General features: G+C 35.0%; 1 protein-coding gene across 2 annotated transcripts in view; it reads left to right on the top strand.

Annotated features, from left to right (window-relative positions):
- Positions 1-16,631, top strand: part of VEPH1 (ventricular zone expressed PH domain containing 1) — a 222,558-nt gene that overhangs the window by 155,599 nt on the left and 50,328 nt on the right. For both annotated transcript variants that reach the window (XM_038571298.1, XM_038571299.1), the window contains exons 10-11: positions 10,820-10,959; positions 14,126-14,260. In XM_038571298.1, coding sequence (XP_038427226.1) covers positions 10,820-10,959; positions 14,126-14,260 — 275 coding nt within the window. The remainder of the gene's footprint in view (positions 1-10,819; positions 10,960-14,125; positions 14,261-16,631) is intronic.

Genomic DNA, 16,631 nt, shown 5'->3' with positions numbered 1-16,631 from the left:
ACAGAAAGAGTAGAATAAAATATCATGGTTATGTTTAGAGGTAGGCCTGTACCCCAGGCACTATAGTGGATGCTCAATATACAAAGGTTTTTAAGAAAGAAAAACAGAAGGGAGGAAGGGAAGGGAGGAAGAGGGAGAGAACTCTACCTTTTATAGTAGACAGTAAAATCTAACAGAGGGAGAACCAGGCTCCTTCACTGTTGAAGTGAGAATTCAGATAAGCAAGGGGAGGAGGCTAGAATGATCCATGTGGTAATAAACTGAAGTTGTTGATATGAACCCATGTTTAGCTTAACATAGATGCAGATGGCTATACATAGAAATATTACAGATATGTAAATATACAAATTACAAATTTTTATGCAGAAATTACTTTTATTATTTTAGAATATTCCTTAATGGGTTGGCAATTATTCATGTGAAGGAGAGTTCAGAAAACAAATTTATGACTGTATTAGCCTTGTCCTTGATTAGAGATTCATGAATTATACAAAAAATATTATTCCCTAGAGAAGGTTACTCTAAAAGTAGTAGTAGAAAAGGTCTAAGAGGCTGTGAACTTAGAAGAGCATCCCCCTGCTTGTCTGGCTGTTCCAGTTGGACCACAAGACTTCAGTACAAGGATGGACATGTTTTCTCTGTTGAATTTAAGGCCTTACAACAGTTTGAATGCCCTTTCCTGCATGCAACAGGTCAAAGGCTTCATTAATTTGGTCAAAAGACAGACTGTGAGTCACAAACTCATCAACTTTTATCTTTCTGGACATATATTCAGACAGGTTACATATAATCACACCCAGGTTAGTGTGCACACATAATTTCCTTGTTTTGTCAGCTGAGAGGGCCAAGGAGCAATGACACCCCAGTAACAACAAGCATACCTAGTACCCACATCGTAGTTTCTAACACTATTCTCCAATCAAAAGAAGTCCTTGAGAAATAGATGATTCTATAACAGGGCAGAAAACAATCATGATGATCCTGGAGCATGTTTTAGTACCAGGAAGTAAGGAAGTGCTCAAAAACAAAACAAAACCACACCATGCAATGATGGGGGCACATCAAATGAACACGGGAGCCAACTGAAAGAGCTCCCAATGGCCAAAGCAGAAACAATTAGAGCAAAAAAATGAATACAATAGTGCTGAATTATAAAATAAATATTCATGAGTACATACTGATATAATAATTGACTAAATAATTTTAATGAAATAACTGAAGGAATAAGAGACAAATATGTGCACAATCTGACATAATTAATGTAGTTATTCTGCCCATAAGGAGGTGCAGCTGACTCCCCCCTCCTTAAGTGTGGGCTCCGCATAATGACTTCCTTCCAAAGAGGATAGTGTAGAAAGTGCAAAGAAGAAAAAGAGTAACTTAGAAACAGAGAAACCTGGTCAGCCCTATCTCAGCCAAGTGATCAAAGTCAACATAAATAGTTATTAAATCATGTTGATCAAATAAACTCCTCTTGATGCAAATAGCACCTTATCTGTGTGGTCTTCCTCCTCAAGACTCAAAATCTCAGTCTAATTATAAAAGAAAAACAGAAAAACCACATCTAAGGGGCATCCCACAACACACACAACAGAAGTACTCCTCAAAACAGTTAATGTCATGAAAAACAAAGAGACTCTGAGAACTTGCCATGTCCAGGAAGAGCCTAAAAATATGTCATGAATACATGTCTTGAACACAGCATCTTGAACCGGATCCTGGAACAGAAAGAGGACACTAAGTATACACGAACAAAATCTGAATAAACTAAGAAGTAAGTTTATAACAGTGTATCAACATTGGTTCATGACTCTTAACAAATGTAATAGGAGAAGCTGGTTGCCTAGTGTATGAGAACTGTTAGCTATTCATAACTTTTCTGTAAATCTAAAAGTACTCTAAAATAAAAGTTGTTTGAAAATACATACAAAATTTTAAAATGGTACCATGAATATAGTGCAGGAATAAAGGAGTATAAACTGAGGGAGAAAAGTAAGAGAGGAAAAAGAAAAAAAAAAAGAATTCCAAAGGATTCCTAAAGAATCGTGTGGCTGGCACATAATGCTACGTTAGTTTCCGGTGCACAACTTAGTGATTTGACAAGTTTATACATTATGCCATGTTCGCAATAAGTTTAGCTACCGTCTGTCCCATTACATCGCTGTTACAGTAGCACTGGCCCTATATTCCTGCCTTTTATTCCCCTGACTTCCTCATTCCATCCCTGCAGGCCTGTATCTCCCTCTCCCCCCACCCATTTTGCCCAACCTTCCACCACCACCTCTCATCCGGCAACTACCAGTTTTGTTCTCTGTATTTAAAGTTCTGATTCTGTGTTTTTGTTGGTTTATTCTTTTTTTTTTTTTAAGATTCCATTTATAAGGGGAATCATGCAGTTATTTGTCTTTCTCAGGTTGATTTATTTCATTTAGCATCATACCCTCTAGGCCCACCCATGTTGTCTCCCATGGCATGGTTTCAGCTTCTTTTATGGCCATCGAATATTTTGTTGTGTAGATATACCACGTTTTCCTTACCCATTTTTCTACTGATGGACACTTCGGTTGCTTCCATGTCTTGGCTATTAAAAATAATGCTGCAGTAAACTTAGGGGTGCATATATCTTTTTGTGTTACTGTTTTTGTTTTCCGTGGGTAGATACCTGATTGTGAAATTATTGGATCACATGGTATTGCTACTTTAAATTTTCTGAGGAGGCTCCATAGTGTTTTCCACAGTGGCTGCACCAATTTACATTCCTACCAACAGTGCAGGAGGTTTTCTTTTTTCTCCACACCCTTGCCAACATTTGCTAATCCTTGTAATTTTGATTGTAGCCATTCTAACTGGTGTAAGGTGATACCTCACTGTGGTTGTTATTTGCATTTCTTTTAAATGCGATGACCCCCCCACCCCCAATTTACCAAACTGTCAGAAGTCAGCGAAGCAAAGAATTGAAGGTAAAATGTTGATTCAAAGATCATTTCCCCCCAAATCCCTCATTCCTGTGTCTGAAATGGAAATTTGGGAGGCATTTATGTAGAAGATTGCTCTGGCAGCCTTTATATTCACATTAAGTTTACTAGCATATTCCTAGACTCTGGTTTTATGGAAAAGAAAGTTTTTCTTTCCATTATATTGTATTTCATCTGATTTGCTGGCTGATGAAGATGGTCCTGGTCCTTCAGGATGCTTTTTCCTTAATAAATGTCATCTGTAAGTTAAAAAAAAAAAAAATGATGAGTGATGTTGAGCTTCTTTTCATGTGTCTGCTAGCCTCCAGTATATCTTCTTTGGAAGAATGTCTATTCGGGTCCTCTGCTCATTTTTAAATCAGATTTTTTTATGTTGAATTGTATATGTTATTTATGTATTTCAGATATTAACAGCTTATTAGATATGTCATTTACAAATATATTGAATTGTATACATTCTTTATATTTTTCAGATATTAACAACTTATTGGATATATCATTTGCAAATATCTTCTCCCATTCAATGGGTTGTCTTTTTTTTTTTTAAATCTTTTTGCTGTGCAAAAGTTTTTTCTTACCATAGTCCCAATAGTTTATCTTTGCCTTTGTTTCCTTTGCCTCAGGAGACATATCTAGAAAAGTGTTGCTATGATCAATGTCAGAGAGCCTGTGCTCTCCTCTAGGATTTTTATGGTTTCAGGTCTCACATTTAGGTCTTTAATCCATTTTGGGTTTATTTTTGTGTGTGGTGTTAGAAAGTGATCAAGTTTCATTCTTCTGCATATGTCTGAACATTTTTCCCAATACCATTTGTTGAAGAGACTTTTTCCCATTGGATATTCTTTCCTGCTTTCTCATAGATTGCTTTGGCTATTTAGGGTCTTCTTTGGCTCCATATAAATCCTAGTAAAATTCTAGTTTTGTAAAAAAAAAAAACAAAAAAAAACCAAAATGCTGTTGGTATTTTGATAGGGATTTCACTGCATCTGTAGATTGCTTTGGGTAATATTGATATTTTGATAATATTTTTTCCTATCCATGAGCATGGAATATGTTTCCATTTGTTTGTGTCATCTTCAATGTCTTTATCAGTGTTTTATAGTTTTCAGAGTACATGTCCTTCATTTCTTTGCTTAGGTTCATTCCTAGATATTTTATTATTTTTGGTACAATTATAAATGGTGTTACTTTTTAAATTTCCCTTTCTGTGACTTCACTGTCAGCATATAAAAATGCTACTGATTTCTGTGTCTTAATTTTGTATTATATCACTTCACTGAATTTATATATTATTTCTAGTAGTTTTTTGTTGGGATCTTTAGGATTTTTCTCTATATAGTGTCATGTCATCGGCAAATAGTGAAAGTTTTACTTCTTTACCAATATGGATGCTTATTTCTTTTTCTTGTCTGATTGCTGTGGCTAGGATTTCTAGTACCATGTTGAATAAAAGTGGTGAGAGTGGACATTCTTGTCTTGTTCCTGACCTTGAAGGAAAGCTCTCAGTTTTCACCATTGAAGATGATGTTAACAGGACATTTTCCATATACATCTTCATTATGTTGAGCTATGTTTCCTCTAACCCCATTTTGTTGAGAGTTTTTATCATAAGTGGATGTTGTACTTTGTCGAGGTTTTTTTCTGCATCTATTAAAATGACCGTATGATTTTTATCCTTCATTTTTTGTTTTTTTTTTTTAAGGTTTTATTTATTTATTTATTTGAGAGAGAGAGAGAGCACACAAGTGAGGGAAGGGGTAGGGGGTGAGGGGGGAACCAGACTCCCCTGCTGAGCAGGGAGCCCAAAGTGGGGCTTGATCCCAGGACCCTGGGATCACGATCTGAACTGAAGGCAGACACCTAACCAACAGAGCCACCCAGGTGCCCCTTATCCTTTGTTTTGTTGGTGTGGAGTATGACATTGATTGGTTTATGACTATTGAACCATCCTTGCATTCCAGGAATAAATCCCACTTGATTGTGGTGAGCAATTTTATTAATGTATTGTTGTACGCAGTTTGCTAATATTTTGTTGAGGATTTCTATATTTATGTTCATCAGGAATATTGGCCTGTAGTTTTCTTTTTTGTGATGTCTTTGGTTTTGGTGTCAGGGTAATTAATGCTGTACTTATAGAATGCATTGGAAGCTTTCCTTAGTCTTCTAGTTTTTAGAATATTTTGAGAAGAATAGCTGTTAACTCTTTAGATATCTGGTAGAACTCAAACGTGAATCCACTTGGTCCTGAACTTTTATTTTTTGGTAGTTTTTTTACTTAACAGTTCAATTTCATTACTTGTAATCAGTCTGTGAGATTTTCTGTTTCTTCCTGCATCAGTTTTTAAAGATTATATGTTTCTAGAAGTTTATCCACTTCTAGGTTGTCTAGTTTGTTGGCAAATAATTTTTCATAATGTTCTCTTGTAATCCTTTGTATTTCTGAGGTGTGAGTTTTTCATTCTCCCCTTTCATTTCTGATTTTATTTATTTGAGTCTTTTTATTTTCTTGATGAGTCTGCTTAAGGGTTTATCCACTTTGTTTATATTTTGAAAGAACTGGCTCTTTGTTTCGTTGACTTATTCTACTGTTTTGTTTTTGTTTTAGCTTTTTCTACATCATATATTTATTCTCTTCCATCATTTATTATTTCCTTTTTTCTATTCACCTTGGGCTTTGTTTGTTCTTCTTTTTCCAATTCCTTTGGTATAAGGTTAGATTGTTTATTTGAGTTTTACTTATTTCTTGAGGTAAGTCTGTATTGCTATATACTTTCCTCTTAGAACTGCTTTTACTGTGTTCCAGAGATTTTGGACTCTTGTGTTTTCATTTTCATTTTTATCTTTTCATTTTTCAATGTCTTCTTTGATTGCTTCATTAGCCTATTTTTTTTACTATCGTGTTGTTTAGTCTCCATGTGTTTGTGTTTTTGCCAGTTTTGTTATTGTGATTTATTTCTAGTTTCATGCTATTGTGATCAGGAAAGATGCATGGTATGGTTTGAATCTTCTTCAATTTATGAGGCTTGTTTATGGCCTAATACATGATATGTTCTGGAGAATGTTTCATGTGAAATTGAAAAGAGTGTGTGTTCTGTTGTTTTTGGATGGAATGTTCTGTATATATCTGTTATATACATTTGGTCCAATGTGCCATTCAAAGACATTGCTTCCTTACAGATTTTCTGTGTGGATGATCTATCCATTGATGTAAGTGGACTGTTAAAGTCCCCTACTATGATGGTTTTACCATCAAGTTCTCTCTTTATATCTGTTAATATTTGCTTTATAAATTTAGGTGCTCCACTATTGGCTGTGTAGATATTTATAATTATCCTTTTGTTGGATTGATGCCCTTCTTTTTCTCTTGTTAGTCTTTGTTTTAAAGTATATTTTGTCTAATGTAAATATTGATACCCCAGCTTTTATTTTTATTATTTTTTGCTTCTATTTGCATGTTGAATGTTTTTCTATACCTTTACTTTCAGTCTGTGTGTGTCTTTAGGTCTGAAGTTAGTCTCTTGTAGGTGGCATATAGATGGGTCTTATTTTTATTTATTTTTTTATCAATTCCACCACCATATGTCTTTTGATTGGAGCTTTTAGGCCACTTACATTTAAGTAACTATTGATGGGTATGTATTTATTGCCATTTTTAAAATGTTGTCTTCTGGTTGTTTTTGTAGTTCTTTTTTTTTTTTTTTCCTATATTCTTTTGCTCTATTTCTTTGTGATCAGTGAGTGTCCTTAGTGTTTTATTTGCCTTTCTTTCCCTTGACTTTTTGTGTATTTATCATAGGTTTTTGGGCTTGTGGTTACTAAGGTTCAAATATAACATTCTAAGTAAATAGCAGTCCATATGCATTTAATGATCATGTAAGTTCAAACACATTTTAAAAAGGAAACAAAAAAATAATTTTTTTTTACCTTCTCTTCCCTTTTTACTCTCTTCTCCACATCTATGTATGTGTTGTCATATTTTACATCTTTTTATTATGTTTACTTATGGCCATTTCTTTTCCTTAAAGAAATCCCCTTGACATTTCCTATAAGGCTGTTTAGTGGTGAAATTCCTTTATCTTCTTTTTGTCTGGGAAACTTGTTATTTCACCTTCAAATCTGGATGTTAACCTTGCCAGGTAGAGTATTCCTGGTTGTAGGTTTTTTCCTTTCAGCACTTAAAATATGTAATGCCACTCTTTTTTGGCTTGCAAAGTCTCTGCTTAAAAATCAGCTTATAATCTTATAGGTTTTCCCTTGTGGGTGACTTCTTGTTTCTCTCTTGCTGCTCTTATGACTCCCTCTTTATCTTTAACCTTCGACATTTTAATTATTATGGACCATGGTGTAGACTTCCTTGGATTCATTTCATCTTGTTTGAAGCACTCTCTGTGCTTATTGGACTTGAATGTCTATTTCCCTCCCTAAGTTAAGGAAGTTTTCAGTTATTGTTTCTTGACGTAAGTTTCCTACACCTCTCTCTCCTTCTTCAGGGACCCTCTACTATGCAAATATTTGTTGGCTTGACATTATCCAAGAGATCACTTAATCCTCATTTCTAAAAATCTGTTTCTCTTTTTGATGTCAGCTTGCGTACTTCCATTATCCTGTCTTCCAGATCACTGATACATTTTCTGCATCCTCTAATCTGTTGATTCGCTCTAGTTGCTTTTTGTCTTAGTTATTGTATTTGTCAATTCTGATTGGTTCTTTTTAATATTTTCTATCTCTTTATTGAAGGTCTCACTTGAGTTCTTCCATTCTTTTCTCTGGCCTAGTGAGTATTTTTGTGATCATTATTTTAAATTCTTTATCAAGCATATTGCTTATCTGAGTCCAGGATTTTCCTATGTTGCCATCTTGAACTGGAACCTCTTCTTGTATTTTGTATCAGACCTTTAAATCTACCCATGTGTGTGATGTATGTATTTTGGATATTTCAACTTACATTATACAACTATTGATGTTCATGTTAACTTCAATATTTATAAAAACCACAACAAATCCTTTGATTTTTACAAAGATAGGCTGTTATCTACCAGAAAAAAAGAAATAATCAGATTTGGGGAATATGCAAAGCATTATATATTTAGCAAAGCATGACCTTCAACATTTACTCTATAAAAATAAATAACCGTTTGGACATCAACTATATAGTAAAAAATATCATAATGACCCAGATATACTAAAGTTACTAACTCAAATTACCTTGAACTTCATGCCTTGTGTTTTGTTTTGTTTTGTTTTGTTTTTTCTGGATGTTCCATACACTTAAAATTGCTTTTTTCCTTCCAATTTTTTCTAAGTTAAAGATCTTGGTTATCTTTCAAAGTGACCTCAAATATTCTCTTTTCCATGAAGATTCCCCTTGTTCCCCAAATAAAATAGGTGCTCGTTTCTCTGAGCAGTTAGAATTGTGTGCTTTTCCATTATCCTATGGTCTTAAAACAATTTATGTTTTGTTTAAAAACGTTTCTCCCATCTTGCTGTAGGCTTCTTAAGAGCAGAGTCAACATTCTGGCCCTTCTTGCTCTCCACATAATGTCTGACATTCATTCATTCATCCAACAACCGTTTACTGCATGCCTACCATTCAGTACCACAGAGTGAACATGAGGGAGAAAATTGCAGAGAGAAGTCAATGATTAATGTTAATGTTGTGGGGAAATTTTTCCAAGTTAGAAAAGTTCTAAAAAAAGTGAGGAAAAAAAATATTGCTACAGATCAGATTATGGAAAGCATTAACAGAAGATATCACAGAACTGGCTTATTTTTTATAGCCGGCATATATGCTTCTAAGTTAAATACCTCTATCTTCAACTGCTTTGCCCATTCTGTGTGATCTGGGATGCCTGAGGTTTGTGTATAGAAAACTGGTAGACTCCGGGCAAGTAAAATAAATCTAATCAATGTTCATTTGCAAAAGGAAACATGAATGAGCACTGAGAATATTTAAGGAAAGGAAAAAGACAAAACTTTTTTTATGGCAGAGTCCACCTTGTGACTGTCAAGCTATTGCATAGGTACTTAGAAAAGAACTTGTTCTCTTTTGAACTCTTCTATTAAAGCAAAATATATGGTTATCTCAGTGTATACATCACAACTAGCTTTATTGCAAATACCATCGGTGTGTATGTGCATTTATAGCATACTTGGTCTTCTTTTTCTCTGCTATTGATTAATTTAAATCCAATTTTTAGAACATCTGTACCAAAAAAGTATTTTTAATTACCATTTCAAACACTTTCTGATAGGGCAATTTTAAGCCAATATTGTGTTCAATTCTATACTCAGATCTCTCTTTCTCAGTGCAGGGCCTCCTGGTCTTTTTCACTGAACCTTCAGTCTTTCTACATCTCATAATCCATTAACCCACAGAATACAGAAATGATTTCTGATCTTATACAAGGATATTGAATGCTTAACTCATTTTTGAAGTTGATCTCAATATTGAATGCTCATTTTTTTAATTCCCCAAAACAATTAACTTCACAAAAACATCCTCTTCCATATCAGTGTTTCAGAATCACAAAAATTTATAATTATTAAGATTGATGTACATAATTCTAAATTGATCTGTGGCTTTATTTCCAATGTCTTCTCCTCTAATGTGTCATTGGCCACTCTTCCTTAAATTTTTTAACCTTTTCCTGAAAAGCCTGATATTCCTTCACACCTGAGTCCTTATAGTGCACAGACAGGCCTCCCCAATTCTCCAGGGAACCCAGGGCACTCTCTTAGGTGGGGACTGATAGCTACTTTATTAGGGTCCCCATCAAATTTTAGTAAACCATAACCCATATTTCCATTTTTAAAAGTAGTGCATACCAAAAATCTATTAGTTTTCAAAACATTTCATTTAAAATATTAGCTGAACTCTGAAATAATAAATACCTCATGTATTATCAATATGACAGATTTAAAAATTCCCAGTATGGTAGAGCCTAAAGCATCTTAATGTGGCATAAGCTTAGCTGAGTTTAAATCCTGGCTCTGCCACAGATTGGGTAGGCTTGTGAAGTTTTTCTGGATACCAGAGCATCATTCATCTGTCCAGATGCTCTCTTGAGCATCTATTGTATGCCACATGTCAAGGTCATAGTGGTGAACCAGGCATTCACAGTGGTTCACTAGGCTGACCCGCTAATGTGCTAAGTTTCCTCATTTTTAGAATAGGAAGAACACCCATCTTGTAGAGTGTAAAACTTAAGTGGCTCCTCCTACTAACAGCTTCTTGCCACGTCTGCTCCATGCAGCCACCACCACCCTCCCCCACTTTCTTATCTCTAAAAATAATCTCATTAAATGTCCCTGATGAACCTCTTCAATTTGAGATAAACTTTTCAAACCAAACCAGGACAGTTCACAGGAAGCCACACCTCTGGCAGTCATTCTGGAGGCTGTCTCTGTGGCCCCTGTACAACCAAGAGAACAGTGTCACTTGTCCATGCAGAAAATGCCTAGGTTTCCTCTGCATTTACTTGTGCATTTGCTTATCCTTCCCACATTTTCATTTCAAAGTGCCCAATCAGGGGGTAATAACACTATATCTCCCTTTTTATTGGAGAGAGGTTTTCTTTCCTTCAGGTGAGTTGCTTGGAGATTCCTAATGCATTATTAATGAAAACAAGGGAAAGATGGATAGAAAGAATATAACTTGTTGAAGACATCTTTAGTTAAATCTACTTTCCATGAAATGGATCCACTCCCAAATGCATAGTTTTGTTTGTAGTTATTAGTTTGCAGACTGAAACTGAAGAATGTATTTCCAAATGTGTTTCTATATTGAAGTATAAAGTATAACTCTGGACGAATCTATGTGTAATGCTTTGTATATTCATTTCTAGATTCTGTTAGAAGTTGTGTAGCAAAGTTGTTCTTCACATGCTCCCTGAAGGGTCATTACTGCCTCTACAGTAAATCCAGTTTTATTCTCATCAGCCAAGAACCTCAGCCATGGATCCACATCATGTTCCTCTTTCAGCAGGTGTGTATCTGCATGTTTGTCATGGGTCCTTAGTGAGTTGGTGGGCTATGAGTTTAAAATCATTTTTACTGAATTATTCTTTGACGAGTTCATGTGTAAATAACAGCAATGCATATGTGTTTCATTAATTCTTAACAAGGGTTTTCTATATTTTAGGGTAGTTTCTTTATAAAAGAATTTGGATTAGTATTAAGGAGGCCAAACCTAATAATACCTTGAATGTCCTTCGCTTTAAAGAAGAGAATATTCTTCTCTTTAAAAAAAAGAGAGAAAATATTTTTTGTAAAATAACAACAAAAACAGCTTATTTGGAGGAATAGCTTTCCTTATGTAGGGTTCACAGCTTTCTAATTAATTTTAGTGTCAACATTTCCTTTTTGATATTGTCAAGATACTAGAATACCAGTTTTGCCCATAGAATTTATAGATATAGGAAAAATTATGTAAAGAGGAACTTTCAACTAAATGAACAACTTGATGCAAAGATTTTAGCATCAAAAGAGATTCATCAATATTTGGAAATACTTCTCCTGAATGCATTAAACTTTCATGTAAAACTTGATTATAAGGGGCACCTGGGTGGCTCAGTGGTTGAGCGTCTGCCTTTGGCTCAGGGCATGATACTGGGTTCCCAGGATCAAATCTCACAGGGAGCCTGCTTCTCCCTCTGCCTATGTCTCTGTCTCTGCCTCTCTATGTGTCTCTCATGAATAAATAAGTATGTTTTAAAACTTGATTATAAAATGCTAGTAATAGAAGGAATATCAGACATCATTTCTACAGTTCATAAGAAGATTAAGGCAGAATGCAGACCACTTGGCTCCTAACTCAGTGGTCTTTTCCTCAGTAGCACCTGTGTTAAAAAATAAAATGAGGGACTATAAGTAGAAGCAGAGAGGGCTGAGGCAGAAAAAAACAGAACACAAATGTTATAAAATAGATAAAAATTAGGCCAAGCAATAGAATACTTTGTTTCTATTTCTATTCTTAGTTATTTCTATTTTAGTAAAATATTTCTATAAGAGCCCCTAGCAACCAATTACATTTTTTTATAAAGAAAAGTTTAAAAAAAGAAAAGAAAAGGTAAGCTTATAAAGAAAAGATGAATTTAATTTTTTAAAAGATTTTATTTATTTATTTATTTACTCATGAGAGAGGCAGAGACACAGGCAGGGGGAGAAGCAGGCTCCATGCAGGGAGCCCGACGTGGGACTTAATCCTGGGACTCCGGGGTCATGCCTTGAACTGAAGTCAAACGCTCAACCGCTGAGCCACCCAGGCATCCCAAGAAAAGATGAATTTTAATGCTGAATAGATCATAATAATAAAATGAAAGTATAATAATTAAGAAAAGACAGCATAGAGACGCCTTAGGAAAACCATCATTTCCTGTGGGAAGTCTTTTTAAGAACATTTAATAATATCTCATAGAGAACAACTCACATTTTGATGTGAATCAAACTGTATGTATATAAAAACCAGCATTGATTTTTTTCCCTTTTCTAGAAATGACTCTATTTTTCTTATACTTATGTTTTTCAAATAGTTTCCATCAGTAAGTCTTTATTTGGTTTCATGATTGGCTTTGCTCATTACATGTCAGTTTTCTGAAACTAAACCAAAAAACTTGATTTGTTTTTGTTCCTTCAGTCCTATTTTATTAAATTAGTCTGATTCGTTGTGTTTCTCTTTAAGCAAAATCACCCAAAAGCATCTGTTTATGATGCTTTTTCTCTTTGTTCATTTTACTATGCTTCCTTTCTTTTTCTACACCCTTGATATTGTATAGTCTGGGTGAACCCTGACTTTGGGGTCATCAAAAATCAGATCTTTGACTTAACCATTACAAACTTAATGATGCCTTCTATGCTGGGTCAGGCTGTTTCCTTTTTCTGTCAAGTTAACACATTAATGGAATTCTCAATTCACAGATTCTAGTCTAAATAGTCCCCTTTGGAATGGTGATTAGTTACATCAGGCCCTGTTCTTCAGGTGAAAATCATATGCTGTATAAGTTTCTGATAATAATCAAGAAATTCCCAGATGTGTCCACATTATGGGTTGTATCATCAATCTATCTAGTACTGGCTCTTAGCCTTATATAATCTGTGGACCATTTCTGGTAGAAGATCCTCCATTTTCCCCACTCCGCATAAGACATATTTTATCTTGATAATAATAATTAGATTTTTCTGGAAAAACATTTTTAGTTTTCATTTACTAAATAGAAACTTTATATACATAAACCACCTAAATTCTCATAAACTGATGCTTGGACAGTCATTGACATAAAAAATAAAATTTTGTAAGCCAAAATCATTATTTTATCATACCTCACACATGAAGGATAGTATGTATGGTATTATATGTATATAAATAATGTTTTATGCCTTTATTATGTTCTATGTTTTTATATAATTGTTCCCTTGAATTGATACTTCTCACTTTATAGATATCATATCATGATATTTAAATGACTATTAAACCCATGATTGGTTAATAAATACATAATGAACACAATTTAGATCTTCCTTTGAAAATTTTATTTGCATTGACTTGAATGAAGTATATATAAAAGTGAATTTTCTTTATATGAATAATCTTATTATCCAAAACTAGAGTATTAGCTCTGGGAATAGTCATCTCTTACACATTTTAGGATTAGAAGTGTTTTTGTTTCCCCACCATCCATTCACACTGTTCATATTTGAGCTGTTGCATAGTGAACTCTTAGTTACTTAATTTCTAGCCTTCATGATCTACTCTATATTCACAGACTTGATATTTGTAGTTTAGTTTTAACTTTATACCATAATTCTCAGATGTTTGAACAAATAAATATGAATATTTATATTAACCATTTTCCAAGTAAGTACCATGCTTGGGAAATGATTGGGGTAAATATTACATTACAAAGGTTAGGCATACTTAGAGATCAATATCAACTGCCTTGGAATCCTATTATATAATTTTACTTGTCTATTAAAAAATGAAAAGCCTAAAATGTATTATTTGTTTGATCTTCAAGATAGATTTCTTTGTTGTTTTATTTAAATTTATACCATATTGAATTTCAAACCAAGCCTAAATAGCACCTGGTAGTCAATCTAACAATATTGTTAGGACAAGAGGAAATGTTATGGTTTTCTCATTAATGCCCTTCCAGAGCCTGTTTCCTGAGCCCCTGTCCATACAGAGTCATTCTGTACAATTTCTCAGAGCTCTGTGGGAGAAGACTCAGGCAGAGGGTGCTCACAGCTTTGAAACAGCCATGATGGAGTCCACGTTTCCACAGCAGAAGGTAAGTGTTTCTTTTATGGACATGTTATTTTAAACCAATATTCAAGATTGCCTTGAAACAGTTTGCCTTTTTCTTAATAGATGAATTTTTTTCTTCTTTCCTTAACCTTCTTTCATCGTTATCAAAAAACACTGATTAATAATTTTGATGTGGAAATCATTGTGATATTGGTAGATAGGGTCATTGCCTGTTATGATTGTTAAATTAATATTTGTTAAATGGCAGAACAGAGTGCTAGATGATGAGTCCTGGCTCAATAAACACCACAAGAGAGACTGAAATAGAGAAACATATTACTTACATGTTCCGGAGGAAGGATACAGCATACCTCTAGGGGCTACAGTGGGAGGTCAAGGCAAGGTGCAGGCAGAGAGATGGCAGGACCTGGGACACATGTCTTGATTGCGCTGTGAGTGGAGGGCTTTGGGAAGTTCCAAGGCTAAGGCCAGAGGGGACACCACAAGAAGGCCCTCAGAAGCAGGGGAAACTGTTGATCACAAGAGCTATTGGAGGTGTCATATCAGGAGTGTGTATTTGCTTGTGACTCTGCAGGCTGCTATCTAGGGCATGAATGTGCATGAGGGGATTAGTGCCAGTTTAAGGCCCCTGCAGCCCACTTGGCCAACCAAAATGGATGCCGAGGCAGCAATACTATGGAGTAGCTTAGCCAAATTCTCAACAGTGCTGTTTAAGGCTGACATACTGACATAACACAGCCCACTCAGAGACACACAAAAGCTATGCACCTGGTGTGGAATAGAAAACGTTTTACCAAAAAGGACTATGGACTCTAGGGTTGAAAGGCAAAGAGCATCAGGAAATTGAGCTCCAGTTCCTTGGTGCTTTTCATTTCTCCCCTCCATACTTCCCTTCATCCCCTTGTCCTCTGCGATTGCCACAAAGCAAAAAAAAAAAAAAAAGAAAGAAAGAAAGAAAAGAGAAGAAAAGAAGGTGAGCAGAAGAAAGGGACCATGGTCAAGGTGAGAAAGAGCTCTACTGAGGCAGGCAAGTATGACTTAAGACACAGCATTTTAGGAGTGTGGAAACAGGGATAACGCTCTCAGGGCACAACTGACTGAGAGCTACTGAGCAGACAGCCAAGCTGGGGAAGGACCAGAATGTGGCACAGCACCCTTCACCAAATAGGGTAAAACTGAAAGCGTATCAATACTGACATGTTCAGATTTGCATGAGAAAAGTCATAGGCCTGGGTATAGAGAAAATGATTCAAGAGTAAGCTTGGTGGAGATAGGAAGGCTACTTAGAAGTTATTACTAGAATCAGGTAAGAAACAAAGGTGTAAACTGAAGTTGGAAGTTGTAGGGAGAGGCTGGGTTCAAGAGCTATTATAGAAGTAGAACCAATAGGACTTGGTTCTTGTTGAAGAAAATGGAAGAACCAAGGATGACTCCAGGTGCATCATATGGCTGAATGGATGATGGCACCCTTCTGAAAAAGACCACAAATGTTGCTGAGGTGGAGGAAGAAGATCAGGCATTCTTGTTTGTGTATTTTGAATCTGAGCTATCTGTGTAGATAATTAAGTGGTGATCGTAGCTGAAATGCCTGTGTGGACCTCAGGAAGAAGGCCATTCCTGGAGACATAGACTGAGAAGTCATAAGGTAGCGTTTGATGTCATGGCAATAAATCAGATCATTCAAGGAGAATATGTATGATGAGAATCGAGAATGGTTATTGATCTCTCCTTAGTAAATATAACCAGCTTCTCTAAGCCCTTCGCATACTCAAAGATTCTGATTATTCTTTTTTTACCTTCAAGAAAGAAATTGGATGTTTATTGGACAAACCAGAGGTTCTGAGAGTATATGGTCATGGTCTCTTTCCTTGTTTTACTATTAGAAGGGGGAACAAGCATATCAGTGTTAAATAAATTTGAGTACAAACAAGTAGTAAATTAATCAAAAACTATTATATTGTGAAACTAACTCAATACCCCTTAAGTGTTGAAGGATTATAAGAAGGATGACAAATGCATGTGATCAATCAGAAATTTATTTAGAATGGTCTGTAAGACACTGAAAATCCATCCAACTATTGCATCACTTTTTTTTTTTTTTGGCTTTAGTTTAAGAATTAGACTTGCAGTATTAAGAATAAAGGGAATGCCATAATTGCATCAATGTAAAGTAGAATGGATTTTTTTCATATTTCATTCAAATTTTAAACTGTTGCATCATGATTAAAGACAATACCTCAAATTCTTATAAATCTTTTCATGTGAGCTGTATTTTCACTACAGGCACTAGTAAATTAAAACTTGGCAGTCTGCCTCGAGTCCTGAGAGATGTTTTTAAAAATTTGGCAAGCCAGTTTTGTGCATGCTCGTAAATATATGTCTTCATATTTCTT

Source organism: Canis lupus, chromosome 23 (assembly GCF_011100685.1).
Source record: "Canis lupus familiaris isolate Mischka breed German Shepherd chromosome 23, alternate assembly UU_Cfam_GSD_1.0, whole genome shotgun sequence".
Lineage (NCBI taxonomy): Eukaryota > Metazoa > Chordata > Mammalia > Carnivora > Canidae > Canis > Canis lupus.
Note: the sequence above shows the minus strand (reverse complement) of the source record. Positions and strands in the feature narration are given on the sequence as shown.